The sequence below is a fragment of the Triplophysa dalaica genome, chromosome 4 (assembly GCF_015846415.1).
Source record: "Triplophysa dalaica isolate WHDGS20190420 chromosome 4, ASM1584641v1, whole genome shotgun sequence".
Lineage (NCBI taxonomy): Eukaryota > Metazoa > Chordata > Actinopteri > Cypriniformes > Nemacheilidae > Triplophysa > Triplophysa dalaica.
In genome coordinates, this window is record NC_079545.1 from 13138692 (window position 1) to 13163783 (window position 25092).

At 40.1% G+C, this 25092-nt stretch overlaps 2 protein-coding genes across 2 annotated transcripts in view; both read right to left on the bottom strand.

The window, feature by feature from the left end:
- Positions 1-12591: 12591 nt before the first annotated feature.
- Positions 12592-19509, bottom strand: hspb8 (heat shock protein b8). The gene is made up of 3 exons (XM_056747036.1): positions 18813-19509; positions 17237-17300; positions 12592-13352 (listed from the first exon to the last, which is right to left on the bottom strand). Exons 1-3 carry the CDS (start codon positions 19201-19203, stop codon positions 13184-13186), a joined length of 624 nt encoding a protein of 207 aa, XP_056603014.1. The 5' UTR covers positions 19204-19509; the 3' UTR covers positions 12592-13183.
- A 673-nt stretch (positions 19510-20182) lies between these two features.
- srrm4 (serine/arginine repetitive matrix 4) overlaps positions 20183-25092 on the bottom strand; it is a 54075-nt gene continuing 49165 nt past the window's right edge. The window contains exons 9-13 of the mRNA XM_056746928.1: positions 23701-24017; positions 23236-23421; positions 23060-23149; positions 22830-22958; positions 20183-22469 (exon numbers count right to left, since the gene is read on the bottom strand). Of these exons, the coding sequence (XP_056602906.1) occupies positions 22232-22469; positions 22830-22958; positions 23060-23149; positions 23236-23421; positions 23701-24017 (960 nt within the window). The 3' untranslated portion in view covers positions 20183-22231. The remainder of the gene's footprint in view (positions 22470-22829; positions 22959-23059; positions 23150-23235; positions 23422-23700; positions 24018-25092) is intronic.

Below are 25092 nucleotides of genomic sequence, written 5' to 3' on the forward strand. Positions count from 1 at the left end.
GCCCCTCCTTGACGTCTCTCTCAGCCACATCATCCTCTCAGTCTCCCCCAGGACCCTACAATCTTATCTCACAGCTTGGAAATGTTTCAAATCGTTCCACGCTAAATTCATCCTAACATTCCCAGACTTCTCAATGCTAGCCATCACCTCATTCATCTCCCACCTAAACACCTCAAAAAACCTCCAAGCCAGTTCCATTAAAGGAGACCTAAGCGGATTACAATTTTTCCACAAACTCATTTTCGGATCACCTTCACCCCAAATAGCCAGCTCACAGACCTCCATGCTGATCAAAGGCATCCAAAGAGCCCACCCCTCCCGCCCTGACCCCAGAAAACCCATAACACTAGAAATACTAACTAAGTGCATAATCACTCTCCGCCAAGGCTACCACTCCACGCACACTGCCCGCACACTGGACGCCATGTTCCTATTAGCTTTTTTCGGTTTCCTCAGATGTTCAGAACTCACTATAACATCCAAATTCAATCCAGACATCCACCCCACCATTTCAGATCTCTCCGTAATGGATGACGATACAATATCTTACTTTATTAAACAGAGTAAGACAGACCAAACAAAGAGAGGCCATCTAATATACATATTTAATCTACCATCAGCTCTCCAACCATACCAAACCCTCCAAGCCTACCTCCAGCTCAGAAGCACACAAACCCTAATCCCCTCCGACCCTCTTTTCGTAGACGATTTCAACCGCCCCACCACGCGTTTCTGGTTCCAGAAACACCTCAAGCTAGTCTTGATCCAATCAGGCATCCCAGCCGATAACTTTTCCAGCCACTCCTTCAGAATCGGAGCAGCCACAACAGCGGCCCAAAAAGGACTCTCCCAGCACCAAATCCAAACACTCGGCCGCTGGTCTTCAGAAGCTTTCAAAAGCTACATTCGTTCCGATCGTTCCCACATTAAAGAAGCACACCGAACCCTCATCAACCAAAACCGTTAACCCCAGCCCGCCGGCAATCCCCCACACACACCAGCAGCTCACAACCACAGCTTTTCCTATTTTTCCACACTGCCGCAGCAGTGTCACCCCAGCAGGGGTCCTTACCTACATCTCACACTGCAGCAGCAGTGCCAACCTAGCAGGGGTCCTTACCTATATTTCACACTGCAGCAGCAGTGCTTCCCCAGCAGGGGGGCTTTCACCTGCATTTCCCACTGCACCAGCAGCGACGCCCCAGCAGGGGCTTTTATCTATATTTCACACTGCAGCAGCAGTGCCACCCCAGCAGGGGTCTTTACCTGTATTTCGCACCGCAGCAGCAGTGCCACCCCAGCAGGGGTCTTTATCTATACTTCACACTGCAGCAGCAGTACTTCCCCAGCAGGGGCCTCCACCTGTATTTCCCACTGCACCAGCAGGGGCTTTTATCTACTTTTCACACTGCAGCAGCAGTGCCACCCCAGGAGGGGTCTTTATCTGTATTTCCCACTGCAGCAGCAGTGCCACCCCAGCAGGGGCCTTTACCTATATTTCACACTGCAGCAGCAGTGCTCCCCAGCAGGGGTTTCCATCTATATTTCCAACTGCAGCAGCAGTGCCACCCCAGCAGGGGTCTTTATCTACATTTCACACTGCAGCAGCAGTGCTTCCCCAGCAGGGGCCTCCACCTGTATTTCCCACTGCACCAGCAGTGACGCCCCAGCAGGGGCTTTTATTTCAACTGCAGCAGCAGTACCGTCTCAGCAGGGGCCTCTATCTCACACTGCCGCAGCAGTACAACCCCAGCAGGGGTCTTTTATCTATATTTCACACTGCAGCAGCAGTGCTTCCCCAGCAGGGGCCTTCACCTGTATTTCCCACTGCACCAGCAGTGACGCCCCAGCAGGGGCTCTTTATTTCAACTGCAGCAGCAGTACCGCCTCAGCAGGGGCCTCTATCTCACACTGCCGCAGCAGTACAACCCCAGCAGGGGTCTCTATCTATCTCACACTGCCGCAGCAGTACAACCCCAGCAGGGGTCTCTATCTATCTCACACTGCCGCAGCAGTACAACCCCAGCAGGGGTCTTTATCTATTTCACACTGCAGCAGCAGTGCTTCCCCAGCAGGGGCCTTCACCCGTATTTCACACTGCACCAGCAGTGACGCCCCAGCAGGGGCTTTTATTTCACACTGCCGCAGCAGTACCACCCCAGCAGGGGTCTCTATATACATTTCACACTGCAGCAGCAGCTGCCGCCCCAGCAGGGGCCTCTATCTATATTTCACACTGCAGCAGCAGTACCACCCCAGCAGGGGTCTTTATCTATATTTCACACTGCAGCAGCAGTGCTTCCCCAGCAGGGGCCTCTACCTGTATTTCCCTCTGCACCAGCAGTGACGCTCCAGCAGGGGCTTTTATCTACATTTCACACTGCAGCAGCAGTGCCGCCCCAGCAGGGGCCTTTATCTGTATTTCACACTGCAGCAGCAGTGCCACCCCAGCAGGGGTCTTTACCTATATCTCCCACTGCAGCAGCAGCGCAACCCCAGCAGGGGTCTCTCATCTACATTTTCACACCGCAGCAGCAACGCCACCCCAGCAGGGGCCTTTATCCGTTGTTTACACTACCGCAGCAGTGCTACCCCAGCAGAAGCTTTCTTCATCCTCAGACGTAGCGTCGTCCCAGTAGGGGTTCCCATACACGTCGTTTAAACCGCAGCAGCAGCACCTTCCGCACAGGGGCCTCCATCCACATTTCCCATGACTACACTAGTATCCGTACCGCACAGAAGCCCACAGAAACCAACCCCGCAGAGGCTCCAGCCAGGACCCTACTCAAAATAAGGCCAGCAACTCACAGCTGTAAACCTTGCTAACTTTCGGGGGGGCAATAACGCCCAGCTTTGGCTGCTGTCCTGCACTAGTCGCATTTTTGGGGGAAAGCGCTCGGGGCACGGGCAAACAGAGACCAGAGCCCTCGCCCCGAACAAGGGAGAGCGCTCCAGGGTCGGGAGAGAATGCCGACCCCGGAGCTCTCTCCCCGGACAGCACGCCAAATACGCATACTAAATTCTCAGCGTCACCACGCTGTCCCCCCTTTAATTATTTGCTAAGGTGAACTCGTGAATTTATATTCTATATGACCTTCTTTCTTTGGCACAGAAAAAAATATTTTAGAATCCAAGCAACATTGGACCCTTTTGACTTCTATATGGACACAAAACCACTGAGACATTCTCAAAATATGATCTTCTTTTGAGCTCCGAAGAAGAAAGAGTCATATAAAGGTTTTGACATGAGGATGAATAAATTATGACAGAATATTTACTGTTTTATTTAGGGGAATTCTAAATGATATTCAAAACCACAATTCAATCTAAAAGTCTGGATCTACCTCATAATTCTAGAGCAGAAGCAGACAAAGAGAAAAAGTTTGGAGTCAGAAGCTGAAAGAATGTGTCCTCTCTCAGGCAGAGGTCTCGCCACCGGCCGCTCCCTCTCTACTGTCCCCCGTGCCCTTGTTCTCCCCCCTGCTGATAGATGATCTCATTTGCAGTAAATCTGCTTGTGTTTGAGCCAGTCGTGCCAGAAGAGAGTGAGAGATCTTTCTCTACACTGCTTGCTTTTCTGCTCTTATACTGAGATTTAATCTACAAGTTGTGAATTGCATTCATACATGGTTTAAAGAAAGGTAAGGCACAAAACCTGGCAATCTATTCAGGACCACACGCCCAATTTTCCACTCTTACATTTATTCATTTGGCATATGCTTTTATTCAAAGTGATTTACTGTGCATTACAAGGCACGTTATATCAGTATGTGTGTTTCTTTTGTTACACAATCACATCCTATAAAATTTACACCTTAAAGGAACAGTTCACCCCAAAATAAAATATTTGTCTTCATTTACTCACCCTCGAATTATTCCATATCTGTATAAATTTCTTTGTTCTGTTAACCAAAAAAGAAAATATTTTGAAGAATGTAGGAAAGCAAACCTTTCCTGGGCACTTTTGACTACCATTGGATTTTTCCCACGATCGTAGTCAATAGTGGTCAAGAACTGTTTGGTTATAAGCGTTCTTCCAAATATCTTATTCTGTGTTCATCAGAACAAAGAAATGTATACAGATTTGGAATAATTCCAGGGTGAGTAAATAATGACTGAATTTATATTTTGGGGTGAAATTTTACATTACGTTTAACCAATGTCAAGAATTTTTTTCAAATATTCATAATAGTATTCGCAGTACGATTTATTTTTATTTAAACACGCAATTGTGACAAATGGTGCACGGTAATGGTCATCTACTATTGAAGAAATGCTTAAACTTTAAAAAGATATGTAATAAATAACAGTGTCTTAAGATGCTCTCACTCGAATATATTGAAGTGTTCCTCTACACAAATACAATTGACGGCATACGGTCACTTTATTGCTTGTGAGAGATGAGTATCCACTTTAAGATGGTGAATAAAAAGGAAGCACGCCACAGACGCACAAAGGACATTTATTAAGTCTTTCCTTGGAGAATCGCTTACGATTACTTTGTCTCAACACAACACGTCTGCAACAACTGATTCAAAAATTAGAATCATAAACAGAGCAACTGGGACTAAAACTTGATTTTCCCGCAGCTCATTCAAAGTAACATCAAGCGTAGGTCTGATTCCCAGGCAATGCAAGTACAGCAGTGATAAAATGTAAAATGTGAATAAAAACAAAAGCATAATAACAATCCTAATGCTTTGAACACAAAGCTCGCATTTCTAGGACTCATTTGACATTGCTTGTTGCCATGATGTATTCGCCTTTTGCACACATTGCATAACTCAACGATACTGTTGCTCTGGCTCACTTCACAGAAGTAATTGTGTTTCAAACGACAGCCTCTGTGTCTCATTACATCCGTGTTGGTTATGTAAAGCCATTGGGAGAATCGCAGAGCCTCCGCATAACCACAGAGAAAATATCACTGTTACAGCTACAAGCCCCAATGGAGCAGTTTGAACAGATGACATCACAAGAGACAGGAAAGGACGATGCCTGACTGTATCCATGTCTGTCAAAGGGATAGTTTACAAAAAATGAAATTTCTCTCATCATGACTTTCTTTCGCAAGATATTTTGAAGAATTTTGGCAAACAAACAACCCCATTGTAGGGACACAAAGAAATTTCTCAAAATATCTTATTTTGTATCACACTGAAGAAAGAGTCATGTACATGTTTTCAATGACACGAGGGTAAATTAATTATGACAGAAATTTGATTTTGGGGTGAACTGTCCCTTTAAGAGTTTATGAAGAGTAACAGATCAGTGCAGATCTTTTAAATTGGTTTACCAAAATCTATAGACCATTTCAAATTTTCATTTCAAATCATCATTTCTAGATGTATTGTGGCCATTCCAGTCTACCTAAAACCTCAGGACTGACAAAGTCATCCAACATCAATGTGAAAGACTGACAGCTTGACAAGACACATGAATAAGTCGCTTTTGATAAAAGTGTCTGCTAAATGTAAATGTAAATGTAAAGACTTCTACCATATAGAAATATTACTGTTGTGATGCTTAAAAGTGAATATGAACTTGTTTTCTGTGCAGTATTTGAGGTCTGAAAAATACAGAGCATATTTTCTGTTATTTCATTTTCTCAAATAAATACAAATAAAAACAATATTTTTTATTTGAAATTTGGTAGAAATATTCTTAGTAGTTCACAGAATTAAACAAATATGATAATTTTACAAAATGGTCTCTTATTTTTTTCCGCAGCTGTATTTATGCATTTGTATTCATGATTTTATCACACACTTTTATCCAAAGCGATTTACTGTGCATTCGAGCTATTTTTTAAAGGGGATGGCCAATGTTGTTTCATGCATTCTGACTTCTTTACAATGTCAAACGTGTTGCCTTCTCATGCTTGACATGGTCAACTTTTCAAAAAACGATTTGGACATATGACGTAGTATTTCTGTGCTCGATAAACACTCCCCCAGCGTAAGTATAGGTTGCGTTAAAGTTTTTCTTACTATAAAATCTGTTTAGTAACAAACATTTGTAGTCCCTTATTGGACAATTCTCCCAGAAAAGCACGCTCATGCGTCAACCCGCCAGAGCGAGGTGAAAGAGCAGGCCAACACGTCAACCAGTGATAGCGGGAGAAGGACCATGCACACACGTCAACCAGCTGGAGCAAGAGAGAGAGAGAGAGAGCACAGCGTTTGCAAAGTTCAGCTGTGTTTGTTTGTTCACAGCATTTCAGTGAGGAATGTTATATAGACGGTGGATATAACGCTGGATTTGGAGATAGTTTGAGAATGATAGATGGAGCGGTCCCAGAGCTAAAAGATGCCGGACATGAATGTGAGTGACACTAAGTCATGTGTCTTTGTTTTATTGGCAATGGGTGCACACATGTTTTAGTTCCACCCCCCTCACACGTACAGGAGGTTGTACAGCTGTCTTTTTTCAATGGGATCAAACTAAAGACTGTAGGGATATTTGAAGGGTGTGATACTATTCTGTAAGTACTCAAGATAAACTTGAGATATGCAGAAACTGCCTGAGTTATGGATACTTTATTGCAAAAAAGAAGCATGCTCAATATTGTTCAGAAACATATTATACCTTACTTCACACCTTATACTGAAAATGATTGAAATTTAAATTTTTGGTTCACTATGACAAATTAAAGTTAATAAAGGCTTTAAAAACAAAATTGTAGTGTACCACTCTCAAGGGCTTAAAAAACCTTATTCAAACTCAATGTGATGCCTGTGTTCCCCACAAACCTACAAACCTTCTCTACTTGTCTCTTTGGTTCCAGGTGAAGTGGCACTGAAACATCCTCAGTATAGCTCCACCCGGGTGAACGGTACGCTCCACAGGTCAGTGGCTTCTGTCTGCTGTTAAATCTCTCCCAAAACATCTCAAAGTCACACAGTTTACTTGGAAGAAGAGTCTTAACTATCACGCACGGTCTGGAATCTAAAGAGACGAACTTCCATTTTTACATCTTTAGGTTAGAACCAGAGCATCTGTCCACTGTAAAATCCATTCCTGCAGTATTCCATGTGCCTTTGACTCTTATTTTGTTTGATACATTCATCCAAAAAAGCAGCAGCAGTCACATCTTCAACGCAAAGTCTTGCGATGCAGCTAAGTCTATTGTTGGGAGTCTGGTTGCCAATAGTAACAAAGCCATTGAAAAACCAGTTGAAACCCGCTCTACGGCCAAAGCACTTGAAGCCAGGCTGGATGATTATTAGCTCAGTTGTGCATCACAGATATTGCTTGTGCCGCACCGCGTTGCTTTAATAAAGCAGGCATGAGATGAAATAGTATTTCATTTTATGAATTAATATTTTTTATTATAACACACATCAGGCAAAGACTCAACACTCTCCGATGTTCACAAACTGAAATAAAATCGGTACAAAATAATGAATTATTGAGCAAATGTAACCGCACGCCTCTGCAGTCGGCACTGAGATTAATAAAGGGTGAGTCAGCAGCACCGGGCCCATTACATCTACACCGTTCGTATTTTCATTTGGATTCTAGGAAATAAAATTCTCAAGCACTTATACTCCTCACTTTTATTAACAATTACTTCAATAAAAAAACTCCAAAGTCTAAGCCCGACCTTACTTAGGCTATACATTTCTCATCAAGCAGCTATTTGTTGCTTTCTTTTTAGATCCATAAATATCCGCAATTAGCATCTTCTGTAGAGCCCGTCCAGCCCCCGGTAGCAGCCGAGTGAACAATCAAACCATCACTTCATCCCTACATTCCATTCTAACAATATCATGGTTACAGATTAGTAAGTGCTAAAACCCAAAGATGCTATATAAGAGAGGCTGAGATGTCTTCCAGACACATTCTGCCTTCGCAAACTTTCCCAGTTTATATCGGCTGACAGTTGGAACCTTCAATAACCTTCTCATCTTCACGTTTGAATTTTCCCACCATGGCGGACGCTATTAAGTTCTCATCTAGGCCTCAATATTGTCATGATGTCTCTTGGTATCCCCTGAGCAACAGATGGCCCAGTGAAATCTTTAACCAACACTTTGGCCTGCCTCCATTATTGGACCCTAGAGACCTGAGTTGGATGGAAGGTATTCTCAGAAGGCTGGGGACGTCTGCTTGGCCTGGATACTTACGATCACCTGCGCTCGCTCCCTTCAGTCAGGCCGCGGGACAGAACATCTCTAAGCTGTACAGAGAGATGAGAGGAGGGTTATCAGAAGTGGCTAGCGAGAAGTGCAAGTGGAAAATTAGTCTCGACGTCAATCACTTCGCTCCCTCTGAGATCACGGTGAAAATACAGGATGGATTTTTGGATATTGCAGGTATGGGTTTTTTCTAGTAGTAAAAATATGGTGCATTCATCAAAGCATATATCAAAGCTGGTTTGTTAAGTTCTTCATTTACACAGTATTCATTATTTCAATACTTTTTTTATTTATTCAAGGCACACAAATCTTCATTAGAAATCATAAGAAATAGGTGACGCTTTACAGTAAGGTTCGGTTTATAACTATTAGTTATTAGCATTAGAACTAACAATGAACAACATAAAGTGGCACGAAAAAATTAAGAGACCACTGAAAATCAGCATTTCAGATGTATTGTTGCCATTCCTGTCCAACAGCAATTTGAAAGACTGACAACATGAAAACTGGGATAAAAAATACATGTACAAGTATTACTCTTTAATTGCTTAAAAGTGAATATGATCTTTTCTTTACAGTATTTGAGGTCTGAAAAAATACAGAGCATATTTTCTGTTATTTTGACCTGTTTCTCTAGTTTTCGTTTTCTGTAAATAAAGGCAAATAGTAAAAATATTGTTATTTGAAACGTGTGAATATACCTATAAATAGAAAATTCAGAGAAACTTTACAAATTGTCTTTTTGCTGCTGTATTTTACACCATTTAATATCCTTTGTTAATGTTAGTTAATATTAAATTGTTCTTTCTTGTTCATTTATTGTGGATTAACAAATGTTACCAGACACACGTTTAAAAACTGAAAATGTATTAATAATTTATTATTAATCATATTTCATAACCAAATGAAAGCTCGTTGTAAAGTATTACCAAAAATACCTTTATTCTATTACATATTATTAACATTGGACACGTTAAAAGATATATGCATTAAACTCCAAAATTAGTAATGTGTTTATGTTTTTAATCAATAGGCAAACACGAGGAGAGACTAGATGAGCATGGCTACATTGCTAGATCTTTCACAAGAAAGTACAAGTAAGTTTAAGCATTCATTTAACATCTTGGCTAAATTTCACGATGTGTAATCGTGACAAATTGGCTTGCAACTGTGAACCGATAAAGCATGTTAATAGATATTTATTTGCTTAAGTGTTCCAGTTGGTGTAGATGCTGAAAAGATCCAGACGTTTGTGTCAGCGGATGGGATTCTTACAGTGGAAGTACCATTACCCAGCATTCCACACCCTGCTGATGTCATTATCCCAGTGCAGGTATTGATTGGTCGTGATTTTAATCAAACAGGCTAAACATTTGGGCACAAGATTAAAATCGAGGCACCATAGGAAAGAATTTTGGTGTCATGACACTTATAGAGCTTGAAAACTAGGTGGCATTAATTACACTTGCTTATGGGTTAGTAAATGTGCCAGTTGGATTATCATTATTATAAAACATACTTTAGAATGCTTTCTGTCAGTCTTGGTAAAATGGTATCATTATAAATGTTCTTGTAAAGACAATCCAATGGAAACTACTGTCTATCCATGGTAAAATATCTAATTGGTTAGCCATTATATAAGAGCCTACTGTCACACAAAACTGTGTCTCCAGAATTATATCGGCCAGTGTAAAATGTTGACAATTTTTGGCTTTCACAAGGAAATCCTGGAGGTTAAAGAAAGCCAAACACTGGAACACAAGACAGCTTATAACCCATTATTTCAATTATTGTGTTTTGGGGATTTTTATTGCATATGAGTTGGTCATTCAAATTAATTTCTCTCACTTAAGAAATGCCAGCCATTGTTTACCCACCTCATGTCTTCTCCCGCTCGTGCCAATTTGTTGAGCCATGCAATTATAACAGGGTGCAAAACAAAATGTTTCTTTTCATAGCCAAAGGACTTCAGGAATAATCATTGACAAACAATTATGCAATGCCTAGCACATGACAGATGTCCTAGTCAGTTTACCATTTAATCACCCTGCAATTCCAATTACTAGATTAGTAATTGTTCAAATACCTGACAAAGAGGTTCAACGCAAACACTTACTTTCCCTCAGGGGATGAATGGCCTTTCCCATCAACCCAGGAAATAATCATTTCTGTGCATACTGGCCTTGACATTTTGGGGCCTTGACGTGGCATTTTTAACTTTTTGAAAACGGTTTCATATTTGCCACAGGTTGAGTTGGAAGCACAAACCACGGAAGAGAAACAAACTGACGGCCATGAGCCTCAAGCTGAGGGTAAACCAGAAACCTTTCAACCCCCAGGTGTATCTGGAGACGATCTTGAGGTGGAAGCTCAGGAACGTCCTGGAGGCCAGCAGATCGTATCCGAGATATCCCGTCCTGACGTAGGCCTGTCCAGAGAACCACCAGCTCCGTCCATCACAGAGCCAGCAGTCGACGTTGGTGAACCCGGAGAGGAAGACAAAGCCAAAACCGTTCATGAGGCAGTCGAGAACACAGCGAGAGACAGCGAGGACATCTACGCAGAAAGACCCCAGGGCCCGGAGACTCCAGACACCGTCATCTCAGAGCAAGAAGAGCGAGCAGAGGTCATCTCAATCGGCCAGCCTCAGGAGTCTATGGGTGAGGAATATACATACCCTGCAGATGAGCAATCAACCTCGGGCAAACCCAAGAGATCTTCAACCCACAGCAAGTGCTCCAGAAGGAAATAGCTGTGGAACAAATGGAAGTAGCCAAATAGACTTTTGGCGACAAACAAATCATAACTTGCTCTTTCCTTAGCCTTAAAATTCCAATCATTGTTTTCCAGTTTACTGTAACATGCATCCTCTTAGCACTAATAAACACCTGAGCATGATCTTTTGAAGATTTTCCTTCAGTTTTAACAATAATACAGGTCATTCATCACAGAAAGGTCTATCAAATTGACACCTACATATTTGAAGAGAATGTGAGGTTTATAGTAAATGCGATTGTATCTCATGTCCTGGCAGAAAATATATTGTGCTATTTGTCTAACTCCAATGATTATAATGGAAGAGACAATTTAGGGTTGCTATATTCACAATCCATTAACCTCAAAACCACAAAATGAGATGACGGAAAACCAGAGCTATGATCGATTCCATGAGAAAATTCAATGGGCAAACAGGTCAGTTAATCAGCAGCGGAGAACTGTTTTCTTCAATATTTTTCCTCCGTATCGGTGCCGGGGAGATTGAAAGTGAGCCAAACCGCTCGGAATAATCTCCACATTAATCTGTCACCCAATTACTGAAAGCGCGCAGAGACAACTCCCCTGAAATCGCTCCCATAACCAGCTCTCCTAAACATGGCCAATCTGCCTAGCAAACACCCCTATGTGATCAGAGTGAGATTGGTAATGAGAGAGAGAGAGAGAGAGAGAGAGAGAGAGAGAGAGAGAGAGAATATAATGCATGAATTATAATCAGGCCCAGACAGTTTTTTTTATTTCCTGTTTTTAGGGGGGGGGGAATCTGTGAAATTCCCTAAACATTGCAAAAAGTTTTAAACAGAGTTTAATCAAATTCTGTATATTATATTCTGTCTGTTTTTGACACCTTAGAAAAGAAAATAGAAATCCGACATCCTCCATAAAGAATTGCAGAGAAAGAGCTTACTCTTATAAATGCAATTTAATACAAAAATGCATAGCATTGATTCCTACACATACAGTAAAAAGGGAACACAAAAGTATGAAAAATACATAACAGCCCTTGAGAAAGAGCTCCAGCATTCAGGGACATTTTTCAGAGGAGACCTTCATACAGAAGTCTGACGTGACAAATGTTCAGATGAGTCAAATACAGCCGCTTTATGCACAAGACATTTGTACTCTGAGTCAGAATGATTGAGAGACAGACCTACTTAAAACAGGACGTAATCAAAAACATTATTTATTTATTAGCATCAGCATAAACTATCTTCTCTAAGTTTTCTCCTATACCGTATAATAACAGAGCAACAGCTTGGCGATAATCTTGCTGTGCAAATATGTTAAGTTAGCTAAACTGTCAATGGGAGATCACCTTTGTATCTTACTGTATAACCACACCCACGTTTGTGTCCTTGTGTTTATGTACAAATTCTAGTTTGCTATTTTATATCTAAATCATAAAGTCACTCTTCAATTTTATATAATTTGTCTTACATGTGACACTGAGATGACGTACTGCTGCCCTCTAGTCTCCATTTCTCAGTTTAGACGGTTTTAAAGCAACAACGTAAACCTTAATGCAAATGCACACTTGTGGTAAAAGTCAAGAAATAAAAAGTCAATAACATTAGCTAGCAGGTAAAAAGTACGTCTAGCATTATTTTGGGTTACCAATAGAAGAACCATTAGGCTACTTGGCTAAACTGAAATGCTAGAAAGTTACACGACCCAATAGAATTCAACAAATTGTTTATTTAATAAAATGAATATACAATAAAATTCAACAAATTGTTTATTAAATACAATTATTATACAATGAATTATTATTATTAATATAAATTGATTCAAATATAAATAGTTACATTATTAGCCATTAGCCAGACTGATGAACAAACACAGACCGGTAGTTCATTTCGGGCCAGGCGATGAAACTCCATCTTTCTGAACATGCCTTAAAAGGGGGTTAAAAAGGGGGCGTGTCTAATTAAGAGGCACTTGTAATTAAATCTGAACATCAATCACAGCACTTTTCAGTACAGAAACTGTCCTGGCCTTTGTCTTCCTCTCACTTCATTGATAGGTCCATCACATGTGTTTATCCTCATCCACTTGGTAACTAAAGGCTGCAGGTATTTGATCCAATCACGTACCACGTAGAAAAAGAAAGATTTATGTACCACGGAGCTAATTTCACAACAAATTAATGACTTTTGGGTTAAGAAAATGCATGAAACTGATAAAACTAGACATTTGCAGCACTTGGAACAAATTCCACGAGAGCCCCTGCTCGCTCCCTGTCAGCGGTGTGCTTCAGAGAGAGGGATTTAAGCCATGCTGGGTTCCTGAGGTCTTGCCTCGGGTGCTTCTATGGGTTCTGCGGGCGTCTCGTTGCTGTAGAGGTAGTACGGAGGGGTCTGCCTGGCTTCAATGATGAGAACCCCTTCCGGAGATAGAGAGGCAAACACAGTGAGAGGGTCCACGTCAGTTGGTATCCTGTGGAAATAAATTCAGGAGAATGTGCTTAGACGGACATCGGAAAACAAGTGAATACATAATATTTGTAATGTATATAACATTACTCCAAACCTATTAACCTTTCTTACTTCTCACAAAAGGAAAACAAAACAAAAAGGAAAAGATTATCCATTCTGCGTTGTCATATGGTTTTCTTTGTTTGCCATTACTGGAAAAGGGAAGAAAACTGAGATATTCGAAAAAAAAACCTCATTTTGTGTTTCACAGAAAAGGTTTGGATCAAACTGAGGTTGTGTATTTGTTGACCGACTTTTCATTTTTGGACAAAAATAACCGTTTAAAACACACATACACACCAAAAACTACTTTTCCAAATTCACTATGAAAAGAAACGGGTGAGTTTTCTTACATCTGAGAGCAATGTTAACACAGAATTTTTGGGAACTGCACACATTTGTATGCTCGGTATAGTTTCATTTTTGCGTAATTTTTAACAAACGTCATTTTTTTATGTGGCAGCTTGTGGCTAGAAGATTATACTCAAAGCTTTTCGTGGTTTTCATTTAAATGTTCTTCCTGCCACCACTTGCAATAAGAGAAAGACGGAAAGAAAGAGAGAGAGCGTGTAAACCCTGCTCCAGGTGCCGGGCTCAGAAATAGAGTCTGTTGCCAATTATTACAAATCGCCTCCTGATGCAAAGTTTATCACCAGATATTTCCATCTACACACTACTCTCATCATCCAGCTGGCAGACTGTCTGCTACCAATTTAATGAGAAGAGTTCTCACTCTCTCTGTTTAAATGTGATGCCTTTAAGGCAGGATTACCATAAATTCATATCAACTCTACAGAGAAAGGGTGGAACTTGTTGTGGAACTGAATGGATGGTGATATCACACAGAGGCACTCCCTACTGCAGTGTCTTGTATTGCAACAGTTTGGGAAGAGCGTGATGGATTGTTGGATTGTTTAGTTCTTCGAGCGGTGAAAACAGAAGAAAAAACAGTGATAAAATATGAATAATTATTTTTTGCATCAAACCAATCTTTTTTTATATCAAACTTTTTAAAAGATCTGCATAAACATCACTTTCACTTTAGTTTAACTCTGAAAAATAGGGTCCCGCATAGACGGTTTCAGCGGCAACAACAAAACAACCGTTCTGTGGTGCAAACTTAACTTCCGGTAGATCTCCGCAAAGAATCAATAAATGTTTTAATTTAATTCAATACAATTGATATTCAATAAACTTTAAATATAAATGAATATCAAATTAAATACAAAATAAATTGTTATTACCAAATACTCGGAAGTTAAACTCGGACCAGATGCATCCGATGGAACCGTCTAAAAAAAGGATAGCTCATATAAATTTCAGCAATGCTATAATATTAAAGCTGCAATCAAAAGTTTTGCTTGAAAATGAATAAAAAAAACAGTTATTGAGCGATGAGCAAGTAAATAAAAAACGGTCTAAAATTTTATTTTTATCTAAAGCTTTGAACTATGTATGATTTTTGGTCATTTGGTCGATTTTGAGAAAATGTCCGTTTAAAGAAAATGTACATTTGACATCAATGTAAAGATATGTAACATGCAATTGCATGTTTCAAACAGAGATGGCGATAGAGAGGCAAAAGAATCATAGTGTGAATTTGTGTGTCATATAAATACTCACAAGCGAGACCAAATAATTCTAAAGTTTTATATTTCTATTAATTTCTATAATTTAAAAGAGCTTGTCCTTAAAATATACAGCACACAACATAACAAAGCATTATGCATTTTAACTAACCATATTTCTAGAAACTTAATTCTCCTTTCATCTTGAATGATTTTTCAGTGAGCTTGATGTAAGTGCATTCTGGGATTTTATGTACAATTCTGTGTTGAAACTGTTACAAGTCATTTTATAAGACGGCATGATGATGCCTACTGTACAGAAGAGCAGCACTAAGAAAATCACTATGCATATGATGTCTTGGTTTGAACTTGCAATTCAAAACAGAACAATTGCTTCTTTCAAATGTATCTTGGCAGAGTCAGACACAGTAAGAGTCCCTGAGCTTTGTCTGTCATCATGGCCAAATATGGCTTTAGTTAAGGTTCCACACTCGTTGCCAAGCGTCTATGAAGTGTATATAAACCTTAGCGAGTAGCCAAAGTTGACTTCAGTGACCTGGTGCTATTTTATTAACATGATAATGCTACAGCTTTTTCACACCTTTGTGTTTTTAAGGGTGTCGATAGCATTTAAAAACAAGGACTGACCTTGTATGCAGTGACTCAAACATGCAGCTCTGTTGCTGAGGGACAAAAAGCTAGGATGAATCAAATTCAACAATATGTTCTTGACATGGTGCTTTCAACATCAGAAAAAGAAAATTATTCAGAGTGATACATTGAATGTTTGTATGCATGTAAAATTCTCATATAAATATCATGACTATCCCACTTATTAGCTTTTAGATTCAAGAACTCAGTTGTCTGCCCAAACAGCATTTTACAGGATCACAAGTGCACTTTTGACAAAAAGAATCTTCATAAAGGGAAACTCAGATACATTATGCTGATTTCTAAAATGCCTAGTTTTAGTCTAAATCTTAGGTAGCAGTGCATTTATCTTTTACAGAAAATGCAATCCCATAATGCACTGTGATCAGCTCAGAGAAAAACTGAAGGCGGGTTTAGAATAAAATAGGAAATGATAACATTCCAAAACATATTTTTTGTGTTATGCGATGGATGCACCGATATGATTTTTTCGGGCCGATACCGACTACAACTATTGGCCGATTCCGATACAGATATTGGTCAATTGTATACAGTACTATACAATATTAGCTAGTTTTTCTGTATTCAATTAATTTAACTGAACCTGAATTGGATCCATTTTACATTTTAAGAGAGGCACAATAACTGTAATTATGCCTAAATGTAAATGTTGGTTAAGATAAAAATAAAAATAAGACAACTTGAAAATCTTCAAAGGTGATTTTTTTTACTCAAATTTGACTTGGAAGTATTATTTCTTTAATAAATTAAAATAAAGTCTGTGCTAGTGATATTCACAGTAATTATTTTGCTCAGAGAAAAAAAAAGGATATTCAAACGTCCAACTCATTACTCAACTCACATATCGCTCTCTTCTGTCCATCTGAAACCTCGTATTACCATATTTCATGATTTTTATTGATTTATTTGCCACCAATCATTATTATTATTCACCCTTTATGTTTGTCACTGGGTTTTCCAAATATAAATATCTGTCCAATATAAAGTATAAAAAAGTGCTTGACAGTGTTTTTTCCATTTCCTGAAAAACAGAATTTGGACCTCCGAGATTTCAGAAGGACAGTGACGACATCATATCTGCCCATGTGGAGAAGTGGATTATCATATTACATTTTTAAGGGAAAAATAAGAAACAAATCAGCAGTTTCACAATTAAAATCAGTTACTTTCATGAGGCTATTTCTGTTAATAAAGAAATGTATCATTGAATAGATACATACTGTATAATAGTCATACATTTCTGTCTCGTGCTAGAATAGTTTTGCTGTTATCCAATTAAATGTTTTTTTGCTCTCTCTTCACTTTGTTAGAGAAACAGCATGGCAACCAAAATCTCATCGCTTTGTCGCTTAATAACTGCAGACACCAGAGCCGTGTGATGTTTCGTCTTTGTCTAACAATAGTTTTCTCTTCTTTCATTTTATGTGTAACATTGATTCCCTTTCACTTCCAGCTACCATCCAATTTGATTCTCTGAAGAGCGAGAGAGGAGAGGTAGGGGGTTGGAAATGCTTTGTGCTTGTAATAACTCAGAGAGACATTCCTCTGGAAGTTGCTCGATCATTCTAGAAGGTTCCAAACTGTCTCACACTAATGACACACTTACTGAATTTTCTTTGTGAAGTTTTTGGTGACGATTCCGCCCTCGTCCTGCTTTTCCTCGTGTTTTCCTGTTGAAAAGAGTATAGCAGTTGTTAACACAGAGATCAATTCGAATGAGGTGATTGATGCAGCTGCATTATGCCATTGAGCGGGGCTTAGCATGCACACAAGCTGTCTTTATCTGAAAGCACTGGTTGGTTTGACAAAGCTGTCAAAGTACTTTATTCTTTACCTGGACATGACCTGAAAAAATGTACAGTCATATATTTGGTGACCATGTAAAGATTTTTAACCTCCTCAGAATGATTAAGTGTATGAACTAAAATAAACAGTTTACATATGCTTTTATAAAGTGCTACGTCAGGCCTGTGTAGAAGCCTCTAGATCTCTCCATTCTTTGCAGCTGTTGGTCACTGAATGCCAGTCATGCCATCCTGCGTCTCGGGCACGGCCCACATATCTACAACAGCCGCCTCTTTACAGCACAGGATGAACATATGAATAATTCTCCTAGGAGTATTCTCATGATATCTGGTTTCAACGAGGAAGAACTTAAAACGACTTCTGACGCAAGTCGTTTCCGGCACAAACCCATTACCACATAAATAGACATTTACCTACAGGCCTTACCCTCCTTAACAAAGACACTCAAAATCGAGTGCCCCTTTGGAAAACAGTAAGACACCCTTGGTAGTTAGCAGCATTTGACAATTCTTTCCCTCAGGGTGTTGCTGAACTTTCAAGGACTTTCAAAACTGGTCACTTTGATTTTGACTTTAGGTCAAACTGAGCTTAAAGTAATTTTGGAGAGAACATAAAAACCTTGCTTTGATATCTCTGTGTGGCCACTTCTAGAATGAGGTTGTGTGACGTTAACAAAGTGTGTTTCCACCCTCCTCCCACTGTGACTGAGTGACCCAGCTGGCATACCAGCAGAGCGGTTATAAAAACCCCAACGCATGGGGCCTGTGATCTCTCTTGAACCCTGAACTTCTGTCCTGCTGTTAGTCAACAAATAAAAAAGGATTTTCTCTATGGAACACAGCCATCGTTTCACAGGGCCTTTTATTTTACACACTCGGAAGGTTAATGTTTGAGTATTTTAACAGAGGATGCACTGAAATCGGTGAACTTGAGTCATTTAGGAAATAGAACAATCTACTGCAAAATGCAGCATGGGACTCTTTGAGGTCTAAATATGGGTTGTTTATTATACCGTGAGACATCCTAAAAGTATCTCAACAGGTGGTGATTACACCAGACCCGCTGGTAATGTGCAAGTCATCCCCCAGGGAATTTTACTGTGGTTTTATTATAGTAAAAGTGTAGAAGCCATGTATTTTGGTCTATTTCTTACCACGTGTATTGCAAGTTTTACTACAAATTGTATAAATATGGTATAGTAATAAAAAGTTCTTTACAAAAAAAAGTATATATATTTGTGACATAAAATAGTAAAGAAATAATCAAATTCTATTTGTGGCGCATGTCGTCATACTTTGGACACAGTGTTGTGTGACGTCATTGATTTTTAAACGCCGCGTGCTCTTTGCAAAACGATCATGGTGTGTTTTCCTCACCTGACACTTCTACAAAACCGTCTTTTGTTTTGACATTAAGATCTTCTGGATTGAAGCTGTGCACGTTCACGCACACTTTCCACGGCTCGTCCGAGTTGCTCGGGGACGCGCTCGATCTGCGAGGGGTCTCGCTGTACCTGGAACTGAAACCCTGCGGCGCGCCCATGCTCGTTCGCGGAAAGCCCGTGCGCAACGAGCCCGTCCACGGCGTGTCGAGGCGCGCGCTCAGTCGAGGTCGGGCCCAGCCAGGCCAGTCCATAGATATGTCGTCGGGAAACGGTGGCAGTCCAAAGTCATCGTCCATAAACCTCGAGGCGAGCGACTGTTCCCTGAAGGGATCTCGCGGGACCCTCTGTCTGTTACCCATGGTGTAGAAATCCCCCTCTGCCATGGTGAAACTTGGAAAAGTTGAAGAAAGCGTGTCCCAAAGGTTTGCTATGAGATGTCCACCACCAAATATTAAAAGTAGAGCTAAACTGATTTGATTGTTTACAGTTTAAAATAAAAACACTAAATCGCCGTATGTCTTCACCGTAAATTTTACGCCTAAATGTTGTGTTCCAGAAGTTTACTGGAGACCTGCGTGCTCGTTCGTCAGTTTTATATGCGATTCACCGCAACGCTACCGGTCAACAAAGTCCAGAATGTGCTCAGCGGCACACAACAGCTGACTGAAGACCCTCCCAATCCAAGTTTAGACCCCGGGCTGTGACTGGCTCTGCCGGACAGCGATGGGTCTAATCTCACCCTCCCCGTATGACTCATTCACTTTTTAATAGAAAACTAGTCACTCCTCAAGGCCGGAGAGGAGTCACGCTAATATGAAGTACTAGTATGATTTTCTAAACTCGAGATGTGACGAAACGCATCATAATTATGTGCTATCTACTTTTCGCGAAGCTGTCATGTAGGGAAATGAGTCCAAAATGAGAGGTAAAGTAATGCACTCAAGTATAGGCTACATGCGAAAAGCATGCCTCATAAATATCACGAGTTCGTTACTCAGAGAAGGAAAAACTATAAGCCATACTCGAAAAATGCATTAATGTCATAAGATAAGAAAGTTATATTTGTTTAAAATGGAAACAAAAAATAAATTGGTACACTTCAAGCAACATTTTGCAGAAATAAATGTCTCAGAAAAGTTAGTTCTGAGGAAAGCTGGAAATAATTTGACTAGATATGCCACTTGGGGTATATTTTGTGGTCTACTATGACATTCATACATTTTGAAGTGTTTGATTTTGGATTCAAATAGCATATAGCGAGCAGTTTCCCACTTTGTCACATAACAAACAGTTGTGCACAGTTTTCCAGATTCAGGGAATGGCGCAACTTACCCACTGGATCATTTCACCCAATTTCCCCTGTTGACAAACACAAATGCAAGGGAAAAAAGAGATAAAAAGACAGATTCGATAAAAGGAAGACAGGCAAAAAATCAAGATACTGTGTAAATGATTTATTTATCACAGATTTAGACCACACAGAAAACTATTCATCTGAAGATCAAGGGAAACATTGATATTCTTGTGCACATAGACACCAAATATTTACATTATAGAACAGAGAATTATATGAGGGGGGTTTATATTTTTAAAACACTCTGATTGTGTTAAAATAAAATATTTGCTTCATATTTTTTACTTTTTATTCTGCTTCTAAATATGTAAGAATATTGCTACACATTTACAGGTGTTTGGCAACTGCGGGAGCCAACTCCAACCTCCGTAGCATATTTTCTCTCTTGATTTTGTGTAAACTAGACTGGATTCATGGCTAAACCTCCGTATTTAAGAGGGAATAAACAATGCAAATGATGTAAATCAGAAAGCTTGCAAAGAGTCAGTGCAATGACTCCGTCTCAATAAATAAAGCCCATGCCTAATATTGCCACATTAAACGTTTGCATATTTACACGACAGATTTACATAATCATTTACTCATTTACGCTCCGTGACGAAAGAACAAGATGGATTTAAGAAGATAAAACGGTTCAAGTGCTTCCCCCCTCTACGACTAATTATCTGTACAAGTGTCAGAATTCACAACAGTCAGACAGCTAAAAATGTACAGTGCATAGAGATCACCATGCCTTCGCTTAACAAGCACTCCGATAAGACACGAAAACAAAGAAACTGCCGTTATGTGTCGCGATGAAGGTGTAATGATTTTTTGAATTCGTCTCGTCAATCTGCATCTCTCTCATACTTTCTTTGATCCTTTAAGAAAGCCTTGATCTAGACATTCTGACTGATTTCATATGACAGCTGTCTGCATTTATCTCGGTCTGTAACAGTTTCTCGGTTTATCCGCAATGATGTGTCACCAAGAAAGAGTAGCAATGTTTCTTTTAACCACTCACATGTATAAATAAAACCATTTATGTGACACAGTTTGACTTGTTTAGTGCATATTTGGACGTATTTTGAGGAAAATAAATCAATAGACCAGTTAAATGGTAATAATTTACAATTATAAATATTCAAATGATCTGAATAATAAATAGAGAAATGTAGTGATGAGCACACCACTCAAAAAAAACATTAAAAACATTAAATAATTAAAAAAATATCTTTAAGTCTTTATGGGTCATGCTAATGTCAATAATTAACAACAATAGATTCCAAATATGTACACATTATCTTCCTGTTCGCACTTCATGTCGTCTCTAGAGGATTTAGAGATTAATCTGCAGTTTAACATATTTGCTAACGCATTGGGCACCTGGCCCAAAAGCGGGTTCCCTCCGCTGGAGCACATCCGCTAGATTCTGACCACCTGCCATCATCTTCATCACAGCCAATGACATTTAAATTGTTTTACAGTTCAACAGAAGATAAGTAAAGCTGGCATTTGAGCTGATGGGGTGTGTGTTTGCCAGTGGGGCCAATTCGGATGGCACATTTTTCAAAGTGAAGGTGTGCAACACACAAGGGGCCGTTCTCAGTAAAAGCTGTTATGGAAGCAATAAATCTTTCTCCTCGAGAGCTTGTGATGTATCCTTTAAAGAAAGAAAACACTACACAAATACGACAGATTCATACAGTCGAAGCGTGATCCTGCATGTACACTTTGTTTTATCTACTACGGCGACGACAACATCCTCACTGCTTTGTGCAACGTATGCCATAAACTCACCGAGTAGCTCACATATAGCTTCGGCCTCTATGACCCTTGTGATCGACAGACAAGTTTTACGTTTGAGCAGGGCGGATGAAAGCACACAGTTTTGTACACAACAATATGGAAAGCTTCAGTCTTATCTGACAATGAACAGATGATCCTGTCACTTCCTGCTGTTCCATACCCAAGCACAGCATGTTCTTAGCGTTGCTCCATTTCACTTGCTCTTGCAATCGGATCTGGTCCTCGCTTGTGCTGTGGCTCAGCATTTCTGGAGCCGGTTCGTTCGTAAATTAGCGACGGTCTCGGCTGTAGCTCGACACTGAGTCATAGCTTCTACTTCGACTGCGTCTGCTATATACGGAGTTCCATGATGAGCTTCGACTGTAGCTCCTGTACGAGGAATAAGTGCGACTCCGGCTGCGTGAACGACTGCGATTGAGAGAAAACAGGTGCCAGGAGAGGAGGCTGGAGGAACGGCTGCTGATGGAAGGGCTGGGCCGGTGGTAGGGGATGGGCCTCTTTCTGGCACTGTGAAAGACAGGACAGAAGAAAATGTTGAGTTCATAATCTGTTGGCTAAAGGGAGTATTACGTTTAGCAGGGCTGCATAGAACTTGTAGTTTTTGCAGCAGAATTGAATTGTCCATAAATCATAAATACATTTCCCCACCAACATCGGGCACCATTAGGACTGGCTCTAATGCCCCCACACCATATTACATTAAAGGTGCAGTTCATCCTCATGTCATTCATAACCTGTATGACTCTATTTCTTGTGCAGAACACAAAGGAAGATATTTTGAAAAACGTCTATGATCAAAAAACATTTACCCCCATTGACACAAAATATGTGTTATTTATGTGGCACCAGTTAGCTATTAAAACAGACCTCGTTATTCTACGGGCTTCCAGGTGGCTGGGAGAATCTCTTCTTCTCTTCCTCATTGGAGAACAAGGTCTTCTCCGACTGCGCTTTCTTCTCTCGCAAGAGCTGCAGTGTCTTTTCCGCTCTCGAAATCTTTTTATGAACGGATGCGAGCATGCAGGTATTCAGTTAGAGCTTGTATCACGCACTGTCAAACAAAGCATTATTTTATAATCATTTCAGCAGAAATGTACCTGTCTGGTGAGTTACTGAGACTACGCCAGCTGCTTGCGCTGGACAGACTCCGCGAATCCAGCGAATGACTGGATGAACGGGAATATGATCTGTAAATGAGTCGAGGGACATGAGAGTGTCAGACAAAAAGCGATGCACAACCTTGTGGTTTTAAATTGATAGATCTGCAACGCACCTCCTCCCCGAGGACAGGGATCGGCTCCTGGAATAGCGTCCTAAGTATCTGCTTTGGGATGATATGCTTCTGCTGCGGGGTCTTGTTCGATTCTGATATCTATCATAAAATGGACTCCGATTCCTATTAGATGCGAGATGTGGAGACTGTGTCCTTTCTAAATCGGAGCACCTGCTCAGATCTTCACTGCAATAAGAAAGAAATGATATAAGCTCTGCTGATAAAAACAAGAAAAGCATTTTGTATTTCTAAACATGTTGCCCTCAAAAGTACTAAATGGATCATAAGAAGTGCAAGATTCATTTTGTACAATTCCCATTTCTATAAGTTAGTATACAACTTACTCCCTCTTTTCTGTATCAATTCAGACCGGTATTGCGGTTTGGGGAACAGTGCTTTTATATTAGCAAAGTGAGAAGTATTGCAAACATTTCAACACTAATAAATAATATTACACAGGCGTACCTTTTAAGCTTGCTGAAGGTGTGTGGGGTATTTTCTCTGAGCACAGGTTTACCCAAAGAGTCATAACTGGTCAGCGAATTGCCTGAATCTGAGGCATTGTCCCCGTCAACAAGTCTAAGTTTCTCCGAAGATGTCAGACATGAGACCTTTTCATTTCCTACGACCTTCGACCTCGCGATGGCAGTTTTACTTGATGGCGGAGAGGATGTGTCATTTCCCGAATCGTACTCCGCGTGTCCTTTGCCCTTAACGGACAGCGAGTCCGGGACAATCTCCATTTTGTTTAAACCTTCAACCCCACGATGTGGTGGAGAGACCTGTGAGCAGACAAAACAAAGCTGTTGTTTTTCTAAACAAAAGACGCAACGTTATTAATCTGCTACCTGCAGTGTGAATTCTCTTTAAAAGACACATAAGTCCCTACAGAGCAGAGAGAAGAAATAAATCCAGTTTTTTCGGGACAGAAACAAAGATTAAAAAACGCCATGCAAGTCTGTCACATGCGAGAAATTCTAAAAGAAAGGAGAAGAACAAAGCAAGAACTGTTACAAAAGAAACTAATGAAATAGAGACTGATAAGAGAAGGAAAACAATGAACCAATGCTAATGAAATGGGCAAATTAAAGAAACGTCCCGATCAAAAAAGAGAGTATAACGGAATCTATATAAATAACCTTCCAGTTACTTTTAAGTCCGAAAAAAAGAAAAAGAAATGAAAACGGAAACAAAAATAAAAAATCCCCAATTTCATAGTATCTGTGCTTTATAGAACATTGAACAGACATCACAAAATGAGCGTAAGTACAAACTAATATAATAGGATTAAATATATGAAAAGGTTGCAGACAAAAGAAATATCTCCATCACTACAGTAGGTAAAATCCTAAAAGAACATGTTTCTGCTTTAGTCCCCTGTCGGAAGAGATTTTACAGTCCACCAGCGGCCTACAGAAAGTCCCTAAATCTGCGGATAGCATCGACTTACCAATCAAGACTTCCTCCTTAAGTAGGTAAGGTGTAAGAAAAAGGGAAGAGCGGGTGACATAAGTGCATCATTAGAGTGGTAAAGTGCAAGAAAAAGACAATAACCCTTCTCTTCTTTAAATCCAACTCCACTCCATACCGGCATGTGTCATACCGGCATGTGCCTTTTTCTACATGATTTGTTGTGCATCTTTAGATATTTATCAGCATTTCTCATATTCTGTTGTGGGGCTGATTGTAAACAGAAATTTGACTTACAGGACTTTATAGAATATGGATAGAAGTTTCCATAAAATTCCAGCATGCTTCAATGATGCAAAAATCTATAAAAATTGATTATGGTGGGATTTGAGAAACAGCCCAGTGGTTATTTGTAATGATTTGGCCTTCTGGCTGTAAATTGTGGGA